Source organism: Bufo bufo, chromosome 3, assembly GCF_905171765.1.
Source record: "Bufo bufo chromosome 3, aBufBuf1.1, whole genome shotgun sequence".
Lineage (NCBI taxonomy): Eukaryota > Metazoa > Chordata > Amphibia > Anura > Bufonidae > Bufo > Bufo bufo.
Window position 1 is genome coordinate 689744709 of NC_053391.1, and position 15912 is coordinate 689760620.

The window sequence follows — 15912 nt, forward strand, 5'->3', positions numbered from 1 at the left end:
GTACCTCACATATCAGTACACTGCTGTATATACTGTATACTCGTACACATTCCTCTATTATACCTTGTACCTCACGTCAGTACACTGCTGTATATACTGTATACCTGTACACATTCCTCTATTATACCTCGTACCTCACATATCAGTACACTGCTGTATATACTGTATACCCGTACACATTCCTCTATTATACCTCGTACCTCACATATCAGTACACTGCTGTATATACTGTATACTCGTACACATTCCTCTATTATACCTCGTACCTCACGTCAGTACACTGCTGTATATACTGTATACCTGTACACATTCCTCTATTATACCTCGTACCTCACATATCAGTGCACTGCTGTATATACTGGCCAGGAAAGGGTAGTGGGAGGGGCTATAAATGGAGCATGGGGGCCCAATTTAGATTCTTGCTATGGGGCCCAGTGATTTCTATGTACGCCCCTGTGTTTTGTGCTCCGTAAAGCATGGATTTCGGCAGTGTGCATACCGCCTTTTTTTTACCCCTGTAGAAATGTCCTATCCTTGTCCACTAGACAGACAAGAATAGAATATGTTCTATTTTTTGCGGGCCGACAGAACGGACAAAGGGGAGAAGACATACACCAGCCTGATGCTCCAGATACATAGAGCGGCCTGAACCTCTCCAGATACATAGAGCGGCCTGAACCTCTCCAGATACATAGAGCGGCCTGAACCTCTCCAGATACAAAGAGCGGCCTGAACCTCTCCAGATACAAAGAGCGGCCTGAACCTCTCCAGATACATAGAGCGGCCTGAACCTCTCCAGATACAAAGAGCGGCCTGAACCTCTTCAGGTACAAAGAGCGGCCTGAACCTCTCCAGGTACAAAGAGCGGCCTGAACCCCTCCAGATACATAGAGCGGCCTGAACCCCTCCAGATACATAGAGCGGCCTGAACCCCTCCAGATACATAGAGCGGCCTGAACCCCTCCAGATACATAGAGCGGCCTGAACCTCTCCAGGTACAAAGAGCGGCCTGAACCTCTCCAGGTACAAAGAGCGGCCTGAACCCCTCCAGATACATAGAGCGGCCTGAACCCCTCCAGATACATAGAGCGGCCTGAACCTCTCCAGGTACAAAGAGCGGCCTGAACCTCTCCAGGTACAAAGAGCGGCCTGAACCTCTCCAGGTACAAAGAGCGGCCTGAACCTCTCCAGGTACATAGAGCGGCCTGAACCTCTCCAGATACATAGAGCGGCCTGAACCTCTCCAGCTACAAAGAGCGGCCTGAACCTCTTCAGGTACAAAGAGCGGCCTGAACCTCTCCAGGTACAAAGAGCGGCCTGAACCCCTCCAGATACATAGAGCGGCCTGAACCCCTCCAGATACATAGAGCGGCCTGAACCTCTCCAGATACAAAGAGCGGCCTGAACCTCTCCAGGTACAAAGAGCGGCCTGAACCTCTCCAGATACATAGAGCGGCCTGAACCCCTCCAGATACATAGAGCGGCCTGAATCCCTCCAGATACATAGAGCGGCCTGAACCCCTCCAGATACATAGAGCGGCCTGAACCCCTCCAGATACATAGAGCGGCCTGAACCCCTCCAGATACATAGAGCGGCCTGAACCCCTCCAGATACATAGAGCGGCCTGAACCCCTCCAGATACATAGAGCGGCCTGAACCTCTCCAGATACATAGAGCGGCCTGAACCTCTCCAGATACAAAGAGCGGCCTGAACCCCTCCAGATACATAAAGCGACCTGATCCTCTCTGGATACAGATTTCTATGCCTATCGCTTATAATATCTTATACACAGTGCAGGACCTGAGAATGGATTTTTGGCACCTGAAGATGGAGACATGTGGGCCACTCTTGTGTGGTCATCCTGGACATTAGATGCAGAGAACGGTGAGTGATGAGGCAGGATCTCTGTATTCTGGCCCTTAATGAAATGTACATAATATAAACTAATGATTAATGGTCACAGCCTCTTGTGATGAGAGCTTCTCGGCCAGTGTCCCCATGACAACTCTTCTAGTTTTCGCTCTTTACCTGCAGAAAACAAACAATCTGGATTCTGAATAGTTCTTATTACGGTAGATTGCAGATTGAGAGTCTCTTCTTTCAGGAGGATCCAACATCTGATAATTCCGGGTCCATTATTGCTGTTTGTTCCTCCAGTCTGTGCAGAGAAGTCGGTGGCCACTGTGGCTGTTATGGGGCCACGTTGGGGCCCGGCTCAGTTTAGCCATAGCCTCTTTCCCATGAGTCGTATGCGGCTCCTGGAAGGGTGGAACTGGTCTGAGGCTCATGAGACCTGACCTTCCTACAGGAGATGGGGGGGGAGGTCGGGTTTCCGAGAGTAAAATTAGCACCATGATGCGGGGCCCACATTTTTGCTCTCGGGCCCCACTCTGCCACAAACATGGCAGACAAGTACCACGTGCTCAATCCATCTGGGTCCAATTACAACAACTATATAAAATTGAGCTTTATTCTTTTATGGTGCTGGTGGAGGAATGTCTGCAGCTTCACGGAGGGAAATGATCGGCCTGTGTGGATAACGTGACCGGTAAGTAACCGCGCCCCTTGTGCGACAGATTTACATTTTACAGGATCCGAAATATATTTATAGAAAAGACGAACGTCTCCGGACAGTTCTGTCACTTTCTTTCAATTCCCCACTATTTTCAATATATCTGCTTGCTGTCAGCGAATGGGAAGATTCTCGCTTGCATTCAGGCGCTGAAAACCCTATACAGACTTTGCATGTATCACAGCGGAGGGTTTGTTACAATTGGATCCAGTTTAGACAATCCTCTGTCAGCCGAACCCATCAGTAGCACAGATCTCTCTACTGCCCTGATAGTTTGTTACAGTGTATCAGTGCAGGTAACATGTATCAGTCCGAGATGTTACCTCACAAAGGATTGTCTAGAACTGTAACAAACCCTCAGCTGTGAGAACTAATAAGTTTGGACGTAGACGAAGTTCACATTCACTGACAGCCAGCAAGATCTCAAAAAGAGGCACTGGAGCAAAGTACATTAGGAGGCTTTTAGAACGCCCCTTTAATTGTCACTCGTGAAATCCCTCGCCGCATTGATTCCAATGTAGAAAGAAGATGATGGGAGTCGTTTGCTCCAGACGGGAACATATTGCGTGCAGAGATCTCCGGTTTGTGGTGAACGTCCATCTCCAGGACAACCCGAAAGTGGACCATATGGAAAGGTATTACCAGCACCGGGATCCGATGTCATCAGCAGCGATCAGTCAGGCTTGTGTTTGTTCTGTTCACACTGGCGCCTTTTTATGTTTTACTACTCTTTTATAATAAAATAATATTTTTTTAGTCCCCCCCCCCAGGGGTCTCGACTATGAGATTATTTACTCACTGATACAATACTGTACATTGTAGCACCCCCATCGAGATCACAGACGTCTCCTCCCTCTGCCTACCTGCTTAGATGACACGGTCACTATCAACTGCGGAATCTAAAGCTGGCCATGCACATGATGGATGGGGGGTACGGGGGGAAGGGGGGGCAGATGGAGAATGGGGGGTTTGGACGACGCACTAAAGTGTGTGACAGCTTCCGACTCTCCCCGACAGATGATCTGAATGTGATGAAATTAATATTTCCTGAGCTGCAGCCTGAACTGTCTGACAGCGGCGCTCTCCGCTCTCCCCACAGCATACAACGTGTCCGGCCGACAGCTATTGAATGTGTATGGCCGGCTTAAAGGGGTTGTCTCACTTCAGCAGGTGGCATTTATCACATAGAGAAAGTTAATACAAGGCACTTACTAATGTATTGTTTTTATCCATATTGTCTCCTTTGCCGGCTGGATTCATTTTTCCATCACATTATACACTGCTCAATTCCATGGTTACGACCACCCTGCTATCCATCAGTGGTGGCCGTGCTTACACACTATAGAAAAAAGCACCACTCTCTCTGGTGGCTGGGACCGTAGGAGCTCACATAGGCTAGTGCTTTTTCCTATAGTGTGCAAGCACGGCCACCGTGGTCGTAACCATGGAAACCAGCAGTGTATAATGTGATGGGAAAATTAATCCACCCAGCAAAGAAGTGAGACAACCCCTTTAAGGGGTTAAACCCGAGATCTGCGTGTTCTAGGGACCGTACCGTTGCAGCAGAGAGCCAGCCTTCATATATAGCTGACACCTGCTGCAGCTGGATTCTAGATGGAGGGAAAGTGCAAGTCTGACACCTGCTGCAGCTGGATTCTAGATGGAAGGAAAGTGCAAGTCTGACACCTGCTGCAGCTGAATTCAAGATGAAGGGAAAGTGCAAGTCTGACACCTGCTGCAGCTGGATTCTAGATGGAAGGAAAGTGCAAGTCTGACACCTGCTGCAGCTGAATTCTAGATGAAGGGAAAGTGCAAGTCTGACACCTGCTGCAGCTGGATTCTAGATGGAAGGAAAGTGCAAGTCTGACACCTGCTGCAGCTGAATTCAAGTTGAAGGGAAAGTGCAAGTCTGACACCTGCTGCAGCTGGATTCTAGATGGAAGGAAAGTGCAAGTCTGACACCTGCTGCAGCTGAATTCTAGATGAAGGGAAAGTGCAAGTCTGACACCTGCTGCAGCTGGATTCTAGATGGAAGGAAAGTGCAAGTCTGACACCTGCTGCAGCTGAATTCAAGTTGAAGGGAAAGTGCAAGTCTGACACCTGCTGCAGCTGGATTCTAGATGGAAGGAAAGTGCAAGTCTGACACCTGCTGCAGCTGAATTCTAGATGAAGGGAAAGTGCAAGTCTGACACCTGCTGCAGCTGGATTCTAGATGAAGGGAAAGTGCAAGTCTGACACCTGCTGCAGCTAAATTCTAGTTGGAGCCCAAATGCTGGCACCTGCTGCAGCTGGATTCTGGATGAAGGGAAAGTGCAAGTCTGATACCTGCTGCAGCTGGATTCTAGATGAAGGGAAAGTGCAAGTCTGACACCTGCTGCAGCTAAATTCTAGTTGGAGCCCAAATGCTGGCACCTGCTGCAGCTGGATTCTGGATGAAGGGAAAGTGCAAGTCTGATACCTGCTGCAGCTGGATTCTAGATGGAGGGAAAGTGCAAGTCTGACTCAAGGCTTTGAGGAATTGTTCAGGAGCTCCTCCACCGTGAACCTCCGGAAGGTAATCTTCTCACAAGCGTCCTTTCCACCTTCAAACAAACAAGCGAAGGTGTGAGCATCCTGACAGACCGCCAAGTCCGAGTACCCGCTGGGACCTTCATTGATGACCCATGGCCGAGCCCAGCTGGATGGCACAAGAGGAGATTTATTCAAGTAAATTCCCAAGTCCACACGCCTATGGCTGCTGGTCGGATGGGAGTAAAGAAGCCAAGATGAGGCTCTTATCTTAAGGCACGACTTCCCGGACTCATCTCTACCATCAGCCTCATCTTCTTCTTGGTGGACCTCCATGGGCTCGTAGCTCACCACACTTCCCTGGCATCCATGAGGTGGTTCACAGAGGCTTTTATTGAATTGGGCATCTCCAAACTCCATGGACTGGGAGACGCTTGTTGCCTCCACCCGGTAATGCCGACTGGTTCTTGCGCTGCAGTACAGCAGGTCGCTACCGTTGCTACAGGCCACCTGGGCCACCTCGCACTCCGACGTCTCTTGCTTCCACAGCCCGCTGCCCTTGTGCCAACTTTCACCGTGGTCATCGCTGTAAAAGATGAAAGAATGAGGCTTGGTCTTCCATGGAAGGGGCAGACTGCAGACGCGGGAGTGAATGTAATACAGGTAAGCTGGCACAATCAGCCTGCCTGATGGTGAACACACCCCATGACCTGGGCCCACAGCCAGGGTGGCGCAGTTCTTCATGTCCCGGCCCAGAACCTCCTCCGTTACATCTTTGGTTAGACTCCATGATTTGCCGAGGTCGTGGCTGGTGACGTAGCAGAGGCGGGCGGCGTTTCGGCCAGTTAGGATTTGACACCTTTCGGAGCAGGCGGTTTTGACACAAATGAAGAAGAGGAAGATGGTCTTAGTGGCGGGATTGTAGAGCGGGCAGGGGTTCATGGTCCGATGGCCTGGTAACTTGGCATGTCTTACCGCGATCATGTCTTCCCACTGACGAGGGAAAGGACAAAGGTCAGCAAGTACTGGAGGGGAAAGAGATGTTCACAAAAGGGTTAATTTTCTATAATGGCTTCTATGTCTTCCCACAATCCCCTGCTATCTGGGTAGGACCTATAACTCTGCTCAGCCTGAGCTTTCTGGTTCTGGAAAATAAAGTAGAACTGCAGACTGAAGATAATGCAGAGCTCCTGTGTGCGGGCGGGACTATGACGGTATACCCGGCACTGGAAATCAGGGGGTTCTGCTGCATCCGAGCTCACCAGCCTCGCGAACTTACATCACAAGGAAACATTTGGGTGGATTTCCCCTTTAAATCTTAAAGCGCCCCACCACCAAAACATAAAAGTGATGCTACCATGTCTGACTATCCCCCGATTACGCCAGGCGCGCAGTACCTGCACCCCGCCATGCTCCACCGTTCCTCTCCTCATCACGAGGTACATGGCGTCCTGGTCGTTAGGAGAAGAACGTTTTTCAGCGAAGGCCAAGAAGATGGAAGGATGTGGGATGTAGAGCAGAGCCGGGATACGGTAGGTGACGCCCCCAGACTCCTGCTGGAACAGCGTCACCGAGGCAGGAGAAGACGCCCCCGACATGTCCGCACCTGAAATTACAGAATGAGCATGTCAGCCAGGGCAGAACTGTATCCAATCTGTATCTAATCCTATCCTGTGTGATACAGTCTCCTGAGCTGTGTATCTAATCCTATACTGTGTGATACAGTCTCCTGAGCTGTGTATCTAATCCTATCCCGTGTGATACTGTCTGCTGAGCTGTGTATCTAATCCTATCCCGTGTGATACTGTCTGCTGAGCTGTGTATCTAATCCTATCCTGTGTGATACTGCCTGCTGAGCTGTGTATCTAATCCTATCCTGTGTGATACTGTCTGCTGAGCTGTGTATCTAATCCTATCCCGTGTGATACAGTCTGCTGAGCTGTGTATCTAATCCTATCCCGTGTGATACTGTCTGCTGAGCTGTGTATCTAATCCTATCCTGTGTGATACTGTCTGCTGAGCTGTGTATCTAATCCTATCCTGTGTGATACTGTCTGCTGAGCCGTGTATCTAATCCTATCCTGTGTGATACTGTCTGCTGAGCTGTGTATCTAATCCTCTCCTGTGTGATACAGTCTGCTGAGCTCTGTATCTAATCCTATCCTGTGTGATACTGTCTGCTGAGCTATGTATCTAATCCTATCCTGTGTGATACTGTCTGCTGAGCTGTGTATCTAATCCTATCCTGTGTGATACAGTCTCCTGAGCTGTGTATCTAATCCTATCCTGTGTGATACTGTCTGCTGAGCTGTGTATCTAATCCTATCCTGTGTGATACAGTCTCCTGAGCTGTGTATCTAATCCTATCCTGTGTGATACTGTCTCCTGAGCTGTGTATCTAATCCTATCCTGTGTGATACAGTCTGCTGAGCTGTGTATCTAATCCTATCCTGTGTGATACTGTCTGCTGAGCTGTGTATCTAATCCTATCCTGTGTGATACTGTCTGCTGAGCTGTGTATCTAATCCTATCCTGTGTGATACAGTCTCCTGAGCTGTGTATCTAATCCTATCCTGTGTGATACAGTCTCCTGAGCTGTGTATCTAATCCTATCCTGTGTGATACAGTCTCCTGAGCTGTGTATCTAATCCTATCCTGTGTGATACTGTCTGCTGAGCTGTGTATCTAATCCTATCCTGTGTGATACTGTCTGCTGAGCTGTGTATCTAATCCTATCCTGTGGGATACTGTCTGCTGAGCGGTGTATCTAATCCTATCCTGTGTGATACTGTCTGCTGAGCTGTGTATCTAATCCTATCCTGTGTGATACTGTCTGCTGAGCTGTGTATCTAATCCTCTCCTGTGTGATACTGTCTGCTGAGCTGTGTATCTAATCCTCTCCTGTGTGATACTGTCTTCTGAGCTGTGTATCTAATCCACTCCTGTGTGATACAAATGTACCGCGCACCCCATTACACGGGGCCCCTGTACCCCTAGATACACAAACGTAGCGCGCACTCCATTACATGGGGCCCCTGTACCGCTATATACACACACGTACAGCGCACCCCATTACACGGGGCCCCTGTACCCCTATATACACAAATGTACCGCGTACCCCATTACACAGGGCCCCTGTACCCCTATATACACAAACGTAGCGCGCACCCCATTACACAGGGCCCCTGTACCCCTAGATACACACACGTACCGCGTAACCCATTACACAGGGCCCCTGTACCCCAAGATACACACACGTACCGCGTAACCCATTACACGGGGCCCCTGTACCCCTATATACACAAACGTAGCGCGCACTCCATTACACGGGGCCCCTGTACCTCTAGATACACACACGTACTGCGTAACCCATTACACGGGGCCCCTGTACCCCTGGATACACACACGTACAGCGTAACCCATTACACGGGGCCCCTGTACTCCTATATACACACACGTACCGTACACTCCATTACACGGGGCCCCTGTACCCCTATATACACACACGTACCGCGTAACCCATTACACGGGGACCCTGTACCCCTATATACACACAAGTACCGCGTAACCCATTACACGGGGACCCTGTACCCCTATATACACACACGTGTACCGCGTAACCCATTACACGGGGCCCCTGTACCCCTATATACACACACGTACCGCGTAACCCATTACACGGGGCCCCTGTACCCCTATATACACACACGTACCGCGTAACCCATTACACAGGGCCCCTGTACCCCTATATACACACACGTACCGCGTAACCCATTACACGGGGCCCCTGTACCTCTAATACTTATACAGTAAGCTGTTCTCTCCTGCTCTCTCTCCGAAGCCTGTTCTCATCAACTGAACACAACCTTCCTGCTGATGAGTCCTGTACAAGTGTCCCTACCACAGCAGCAGGCGGCCATGTTTCCGGATACCATTATACATGTGATGGAATACCGACAGACGCAGCCAACATGGCGTCCGTAGCGTGCTGCATAATGCGGGGAGCAGTGGCGCCTCTGGTGAAAGATCGTGTCTGTCAGGTGAACCGAACAGGTTATATATAAGAGGCGTCAGCCGTCAACTCTGTCACAGGCCGGAGCGGGGCACGGCAGGAGAGAAAGTATCTGCACCACCAATGCACATCTGTATAGTGACCGTGTACTGCGCCATCTGGTGGCCACTGCCCGGAACAGCAAGGACTGCCATTTCTTGCCCCAGGGACTGCTCGTGAGCGCTGCATATTGCACAGTGAATAATACATTTCACTATCCCGTAATTTTTGTTTGTTTCTCACAAAATTTCTGCTTGCTGTCAGTGAACTCTCTGTAAAGAACTGCGCAGCTACGTCCATCACAGCTTTTCATAAGCCATGAGGGTTCCAGTTCACTGACAGCAAGCAGAGCTCTTGTGAGGAATTGACACAAATAGTATATTGCAAAATCGTATTGTATTATGTGTACTCCCTGACCCCAGAATGCACCGCCACTCACTGGAATGGGGGTCCTGAGCCCCTGTTGGCTATCTAAGGGGCTGCGGTGGGGCTCAAGGGCTTTACCTTATATATATGGCTCGGAGGCCAGACAGAGCGGCACGTCTACAGGGTCTACATAGGGAATGTGCAGTATAATTCGTGCTGCAGGGGCGTTGCTAGGGTCTAAAAACATCCGGGGCACAAGCCCACTGTATCACACCCCCATCACCTGGGGGGGCCTTCACAGTAGTTATTAACCCCTTTCAGCAGTCCCCTCTTCAGTGAATGGAGGACTGCTGAAAGGGGTTAATTACTGTGAAGGGCCTAGCCGTCTGGGCAACCGCACAGATCATCCCCTCAGTAATCTGTATCCTGCAGTAACTTAACTTTAAATCAGCGCTCATCCAGGGGTCAAGTCCTGGGAAAAAAAATTGTGGGAACTCACCCAAGACCCCCTGCCACCCCGACCCCCCCCCCCCCCCAACAAAAAAAAAGATAGATATTTCGCAGAAAATTCAGTGCAACATAAAACGTAAACAAAAACTGGAATTTGCGCTATATGTCTGTTCAGACATAATTAGTCTCTTTCATATTATAAGCTCCCCTTATATATAATTTACTTACAATTCTGAAGACTCAGGGGTGCTGACAGGCTTGGCCTCAGGAGTAGTGTTGAGCGAACTTCTGTTTTAAGTTCGGCGTCTAAAGTTCAGCTTCCGGTTAGCGGAGAATCCCGATATGAATTCCGTTGTGGTCCGTGGTAGCGGGCGGAATCAATAATCGGCCATTATTGATTCCGCTACCACGGACCACAACGGAATTCATATCGGGATTCTCCGCTAACCGGAAGCTGAACTTTAGACGCCGAACTTAAAACAGAAGTTCGCTCAACACTACTCAGGGGTGCTGACAGGCTTAGCCTCAGGGGTGCTGGCTGGCTTAGCCTCAGGGGTGCTGGCAGGCTTGGCCTCAGGGGTGCTGGCAGGCTTAGCCTCAGGGGTGCTGGCTGTCTTAGCCTCAGGGGTGCTGGCTGGCTTAGCCTCAGGGGTGCTGGCTGGCTTAGCCTCAGGGGTGCTGGCAGGCTTAGCCTCAGGGGTGCTGGCAGGCTTAGCCTCAGGGGTGCTGGCTGGCTTGGCCTCAGGGGTGCTGACAGGCTTGGCCTCAGGGGTGCTGGCAGGCTTGGCCTCGGGTGCTGGCAGGCTTGGCCTCAGGGGTGCTGACAGGCTTGGCCTCAGGGGTGCTGACAGGCTTGGCCTCAGGGGTGCTGACAGGCTTGGCCTCAGGGGTGCTGGCAGGCTTGGCCTCAGGGGTGCTGACAGGCTTGGCCTCAGGGGTGCTGGCTGGCTTGGCCTCAGGGGTGCTGACAGGCTTAGCCTCAGGGGTGCTGGCTGGCTTGGCCTCAGGGGTGCTGACAGGCTTAGCCTCAGGGGTGCTGGCAGGCTTGGCCTCAGGGATGCTGGCAGGCTTGGCCTCAGGGGTGCTGACAGGCTTAGCCTCAGGGGTGCTGGCAGGCTTGGCCTCAGGGGTGCTGGCAGGCTTGGCCTCAGGGGTGCTGACAGGCTTAGCCTCAGGGGTGCTGACAGGCTTGGCCTCAGGGGTGCTGACAGGCTTGGCCTCAGGGGTGCTGGCTGGCTTGGCCTCAGGGGTGCTGACAGGCTTGGCCGGGCAGAAGGAGTGTGGGAAACTGTGAGGCCTTTTTTCTCCAAGCTGCTCCGGAAAAAAACATTTTCTATTACACCTCAGGTCAGACCACCATCAGACCACCAATGTTAATCAGACCTCAGCTAACAGCCCCAATAAGATCCCCAATGTTAATAAGACCTCAGATCACACCTCAGCTCAGACCCCAATATGAATGACCCCCAATCAGACCTCAGATAAGAGCCCCATGCCTCATAGCAGCCCCCAGTAGCCTCTCCATCGGCCCCCAGTGCCTCTCACTGACCCCAGTGCCTCTCCATCGGCCCCCAGTGCCTCCATCGGCCCCCAGTGCCTTTCCATCAGCCCCCAGTGTCTCTCCATCAGCCCCCAGTGCCTCTCCATCAGCCCCCAGTGCCTCTTCATCAGCCCCCAGTGCCTCTCCATCAGCCCCCAGTGCCTCTCCATCAGCCCCCAGTTCCTCTCCATCGGCCCCCTGTGCCTCTCCATCGGCCCCCAGTGCCTCTCACCAGCGGCCCCCAGTGCCTCTCACCGGCGCCCCCCCAGTGCCTCTCCATCAGCCCCCAGTCAGTGCCTCTCCATCAGCCCCCAGTCAGTGCCTCTCCATCAGCCCCCAGTCAGTGCCTCTCCATCAGCCCCCAGTCAGTGCCTCTCCATCAGCCCCCAGTGCGCCCTTCCCTATATCAAAATCATTGGTGGGCAGTGCACCCTCCCCCTTCACCTCCCAAGTATTAAAATCATTCGTGGGCAGTGCGCCCCCCCATCATTGGTGGCAGCGGAAGTTCCGATCGGAGTCCCAGCAGTGTAATGCTGGGGCTCCGATCGGTTACCATGGCAGCCAGGATGCTACTGAAGTCCTGTCTGCCATGGTAACCGATCGGAGCCCCAGCATTACACTGCTGGGACTCCGATCGGAACTGCCACCAATGATTGGAGGGGGGGGGCGCACTGCCCACCAATGATTTTAATACTGGGGATGGCCCGTGACGTCAGTGAGCGAACGCCGCCCGCACTGCATGTTTCCGGAGCTGAGTGTGTAAGATAGTATTGAGATAAACGCTGATTTAATTTTCAGTTACTGCAGGATACGGATTAGGATGGCGGGGCCGGTGTAGAGTAGCGCTGCGCAGCGCAGGAGAGTCAGAGCGGCCGGCCCTGCCAGCATAACATTCGGGGCACTGGTCAAAACATCCGGGGCTCCAGCCCCGAATGTTTTGACCTAACGATGCCCCTGCCGCGCTGGAGAATTTACTCTGTGTCTGAACAGAACCCAAGATGGTAACTGGACGGGGGGTTCATGAGACATTCCCCGTCACATACCGGAGACAAAAGTCCCAGGACTCCCTGTGATTTCAGAAACTAAAGGGAAATGGAAAATCTGAATCTGATCGTAGACCGAGATCGCCGAACGGTGTGCTGTCTTCCTGGCGCTCGAGTTCGACACATCGCGGTCGGGTGACAGATTACTGGGAGGGGCTGGAGAAGACCCAGCGGTCATGGTCCATATCGGAGCCAATGGCAAAGTTAGAGGTAGGTGGAGGGTCCTTAAAAATGATTTTATGGATTTAGGTCAGAAGCTTAGGGTAAGGACCTCAAAGGTAGTGTTTTCCAAAATATTACCGGTACCACGAGCCACACAAGAAAGGCAGCGGGAGATTAGGGGGTTAAGGCCTCTTTCACACTTGCGTTGTCCGGATCCGGCGTGTACTCCATTTGCCGGAATTACACTCCGGATCCGGAAAAACGCAAGTGTACTGAAAGCATTTGAAGACGGAACCGTCTTCAAAATGCGTTCAGTGTTACTATGGCACCCAGGACGCTATTAAAGTCCTGGCTGCCATAGTAGGAGCGGGGAGCGGGGGAGCGGTATACTTACAGTCCGTGCGGCTCCCGGGGCGCTCCAGAATGACGTCAGAGCGCCCCATGCGCATGGATGACGTGCCATGTGATCACGTGATCCATGCGCCTGGGGCGCCCTGACGTCACTCTGGAGCGCCCGGGGAGCCGCACGGACGGTGGGTGTGCTGCTCCCCCGCTCCCCACTACACTTTACCATGGCAAACAGGACTTTAGCGTCCCGGCAGCCATGGTAACCATTCAGAAAAAGCTAAATGTCGGCTCCGGCAATGCGCCGAAACGACGTTTAGCTTAAGGCCGGATCCGGATCAATGCCTTTCAATGGGCATTAATTCCGGATCCGGCCTTGCGGCAAGTGTTCCGGATTTTTGGCCGGAGCAAAAATCGCAGCATGCTGCGGTATTTTCTCCGGCCAAAAAACGTTCCGTACCGGAACTGAAGACATCCTGATGCATCCTGAACGGATTACTCTCCATTCAGAATGCATTAGGATAAAACTGATCAGGATTCTTCCGGCATAGAGCCCCGACGACGGAACTCTATGCCGGAAGACAAGAACGCAAGTGTGAAAGAGCCCTAACAAGTGGCTCAAGAACTGTATAAACCTGTTAGGCCTCTTTCACACTTGCGTTGTTGGGATCCGTAACAACGCAAGTGTACTGAAAGCATTTGAAGACGGAACCGTCTTCCAAATGCGTTCAGTGTTACTATGGCACCCAGGACGCTATTAAAGTCCTGGTTGCCATAGTAGTAGTGGGGAGCGGGGGAGCGGTATACTTACAGTCCGTGCGGCTCCCCGGGCGCTCCAGAATGACGTCAGAGCGCCCCATGCGCATGGATGACGTGTCCATGTGATCACGTGATCCATGCGCTTGGGGCGCCCTGACGTCACTCTGGAGCGCCCGGGGAGCCGCACGGACGGTAAGTATGCTGCTCCCCTGCTCCCCGCTACACTTACCATGGCTGTCAGGACTTTAGCGTCCCGGCAGCCATGGTAACTATTCAGAAAAAGCTAAACGTCGGGTCCGGCAATGCGCCGAAACGACGTTTAGCTTAAGGCCGGATCCGGATCAATGCCTTTCAATGGGCATTGATCCCGGATCCGGCCTTGCGGCAAGTCTTCAGGATTTTTGGCTGGAGCAAAAAGCGCAGCATGCTGCGGTATTTTCTCCGGCCAAAAAACGTTCCGTACCGGAACTGAAGACATCCTGATGCATCCTGAACGTATTACTCTCCATTCAGAATGCATTAGGATAATCCTGATCAGTATTCTTCCGGCATAGAGTCCCGACGATGGAACTCTATGCCGGAAGACAAGAACGCAAGTGTGAAAGAGCCCTTAACTGTATGTATACTAATGGCAGAAGCCTGACTAATAAAACTGGGGAACTGGAATTAGTGATGTGTGAGGAGGACTATGACAGTGGAAATAACTGAGACATGGCTGGAGGATAGCTATGACAGTGGGAATAACAGACATGGCTGGAGGATAGCTATGACAGTGGGAATAACAGAGACATGGCTGGATGATAGCTATGACAGTGGGAATAACTGAGACACGGCTGGAGGATAGCTATGACAGCGGGAATAACTGAGACATGACTGGAGGATAGCTATGACAGTGGGAATAACTGAGACATGGCTGGATGATAGCTATGACAGTGGGAATAACTGAGACATGGCTGGATGATGGCTATGACAGCGGGAATAACTGAGACATGACTGGAGGATAGCTATGACAGTGGGAATAACTGAGACATGGCTGGATGATAGCTATGACAGTGGGAATAACTGAGACACGGCTGGATGATAGCTATGACACTGGGAATAACTGAGACACGGCTGGATGATAGCTATGACAGTGGGAATAACTGAGACACGGCTGGATGATGGCTATGACAGTGGGAATAACTGAGACATGGCTGGATGATGGCTATGACAGTGGGAATAACTGAGACATGGCTGGATGATAGCTATGACAGTGGGAATAACTGAGACACGGCTGGAGGATAGCTATGACAGTGGGAATAACAGAGACATGGCTGGATGATAGCTATGACAGTGGGAATAACTGAGACATGGCTGGATGATGGCTATGACAGCGGGAATAACTGAGACACGGCTGGATGATAGCTATGACAGTGGGAATAACTGAGACAGAGCTGGATGATAGCTATGACAGTGGGAATAACTGAGACATGGCTGGATGATAGCTATGACAGTGGGAATAACTGAGACATGGCTGGAGGATAGTTATGACATAGTGGGAATAACTGAGACACGGCTGGATGATAGCTATGACAGTGGGAATAACTGAGACATGGCTGGATGATAGCTATGACAGTGGGAATAACTGAGACACGGCTGGATGATAGGTGAATGGGTGAATGAACGACTGGCACTCACTATGTGGTACACATCAAACAACTATTTATTAATTACCCGTCCGCTCACGGTGGAGTGGTAGCAGGAAAGTATATAATTTAAAACAACATTACATTCAATATAGTTTAAAAAAAACCTAAAAGAATAAAATGCAATATCATAAAATACAATATAATGCTCTGGTTATATAAGTAGAATTAAATGGAAACGCATATATCTGGACAGAGTTTCCTGAAAAACTCTATGTAGTGCAGCACTATCGATTTGCAGTAGATGTCCTAACAATTCATAAAGAGGGTGCTGTCTCTTTAGATCGAATAGCACTTAAGTCCACTCACATCAAGCTCAGTGTCCACAGTATAATAGTTCAGTTGATCCGGATCCAAAAGAAACTACAATCAACAATGACTTGTGAGGGTAATATTAGGGAATATAGTATCCTTATATTTAGAATAATC

At 51.0% G+C, this 15912-nt stretch overlaps 2 protein-coding genes across 12 annotated transcripts; both read right to left on the bottom strand.

Annotated features, from left to right (window-relative positions):
* Positions 1–567: 567 nt before the first annotated feature.
* On the bottom strand, positions 568–1731 carry LOC120996553. Its single transcript, XM_040426529.1, has 2 exons — positions 870–1731; positions 568–619 (listed from the first exon to the last, which is right to left on the bottom strand). The coding sequence occupies exons 1-2, from the start codon at positions 1727–1729 to the stop codon at positions 568–570; spliced, it is 912 nt and encodes a 303-aa protein (XP_040282463.1). The 5' UTR covers positions 1730–1731.
* A 2727-nt stretch (positions 1732–4458) lies between these two features.
* LOC120996554 (sialidase-3-like) lies at positions 4459–8953 on the bottom strand. 11 transcript variants are annotated; one of them, XM_040426541.1, is made up of 4 exons: positions 8876–8953; positions 6480–6688; positions 5033–6075; positions 4459–4812 (listed from the first exon to the last, which is right to left on the bottom strand). In XM_040426541.1, exons 2-3 carry the CDS (start codon positions 6678–6680, stop codon positions 5077–5079), a joined length of 1200 nt encoding a protein of 399 aa, XP_040282475.1. In that variant the 5' UTR covers positions 6681–6688; positions 8876–8953; the 3' UTR covers positions 4459–4812; positions 5033–5076. The 11 variants fall into 11 exon arrangements, with proteins under 11 accessions (XP_040282475.1, XP_040282474.1, XP_040282473.1 ...); XM_040426540.1 differs by having other exon boundaries at positions 4459–4945; XM_040426539.1 differs by having other exon boundaries at positions 4459–4945; positions 4987–6075.
* Between the last annotated feature and the right edge of the window lie 6959 nt (positions 8954–15912).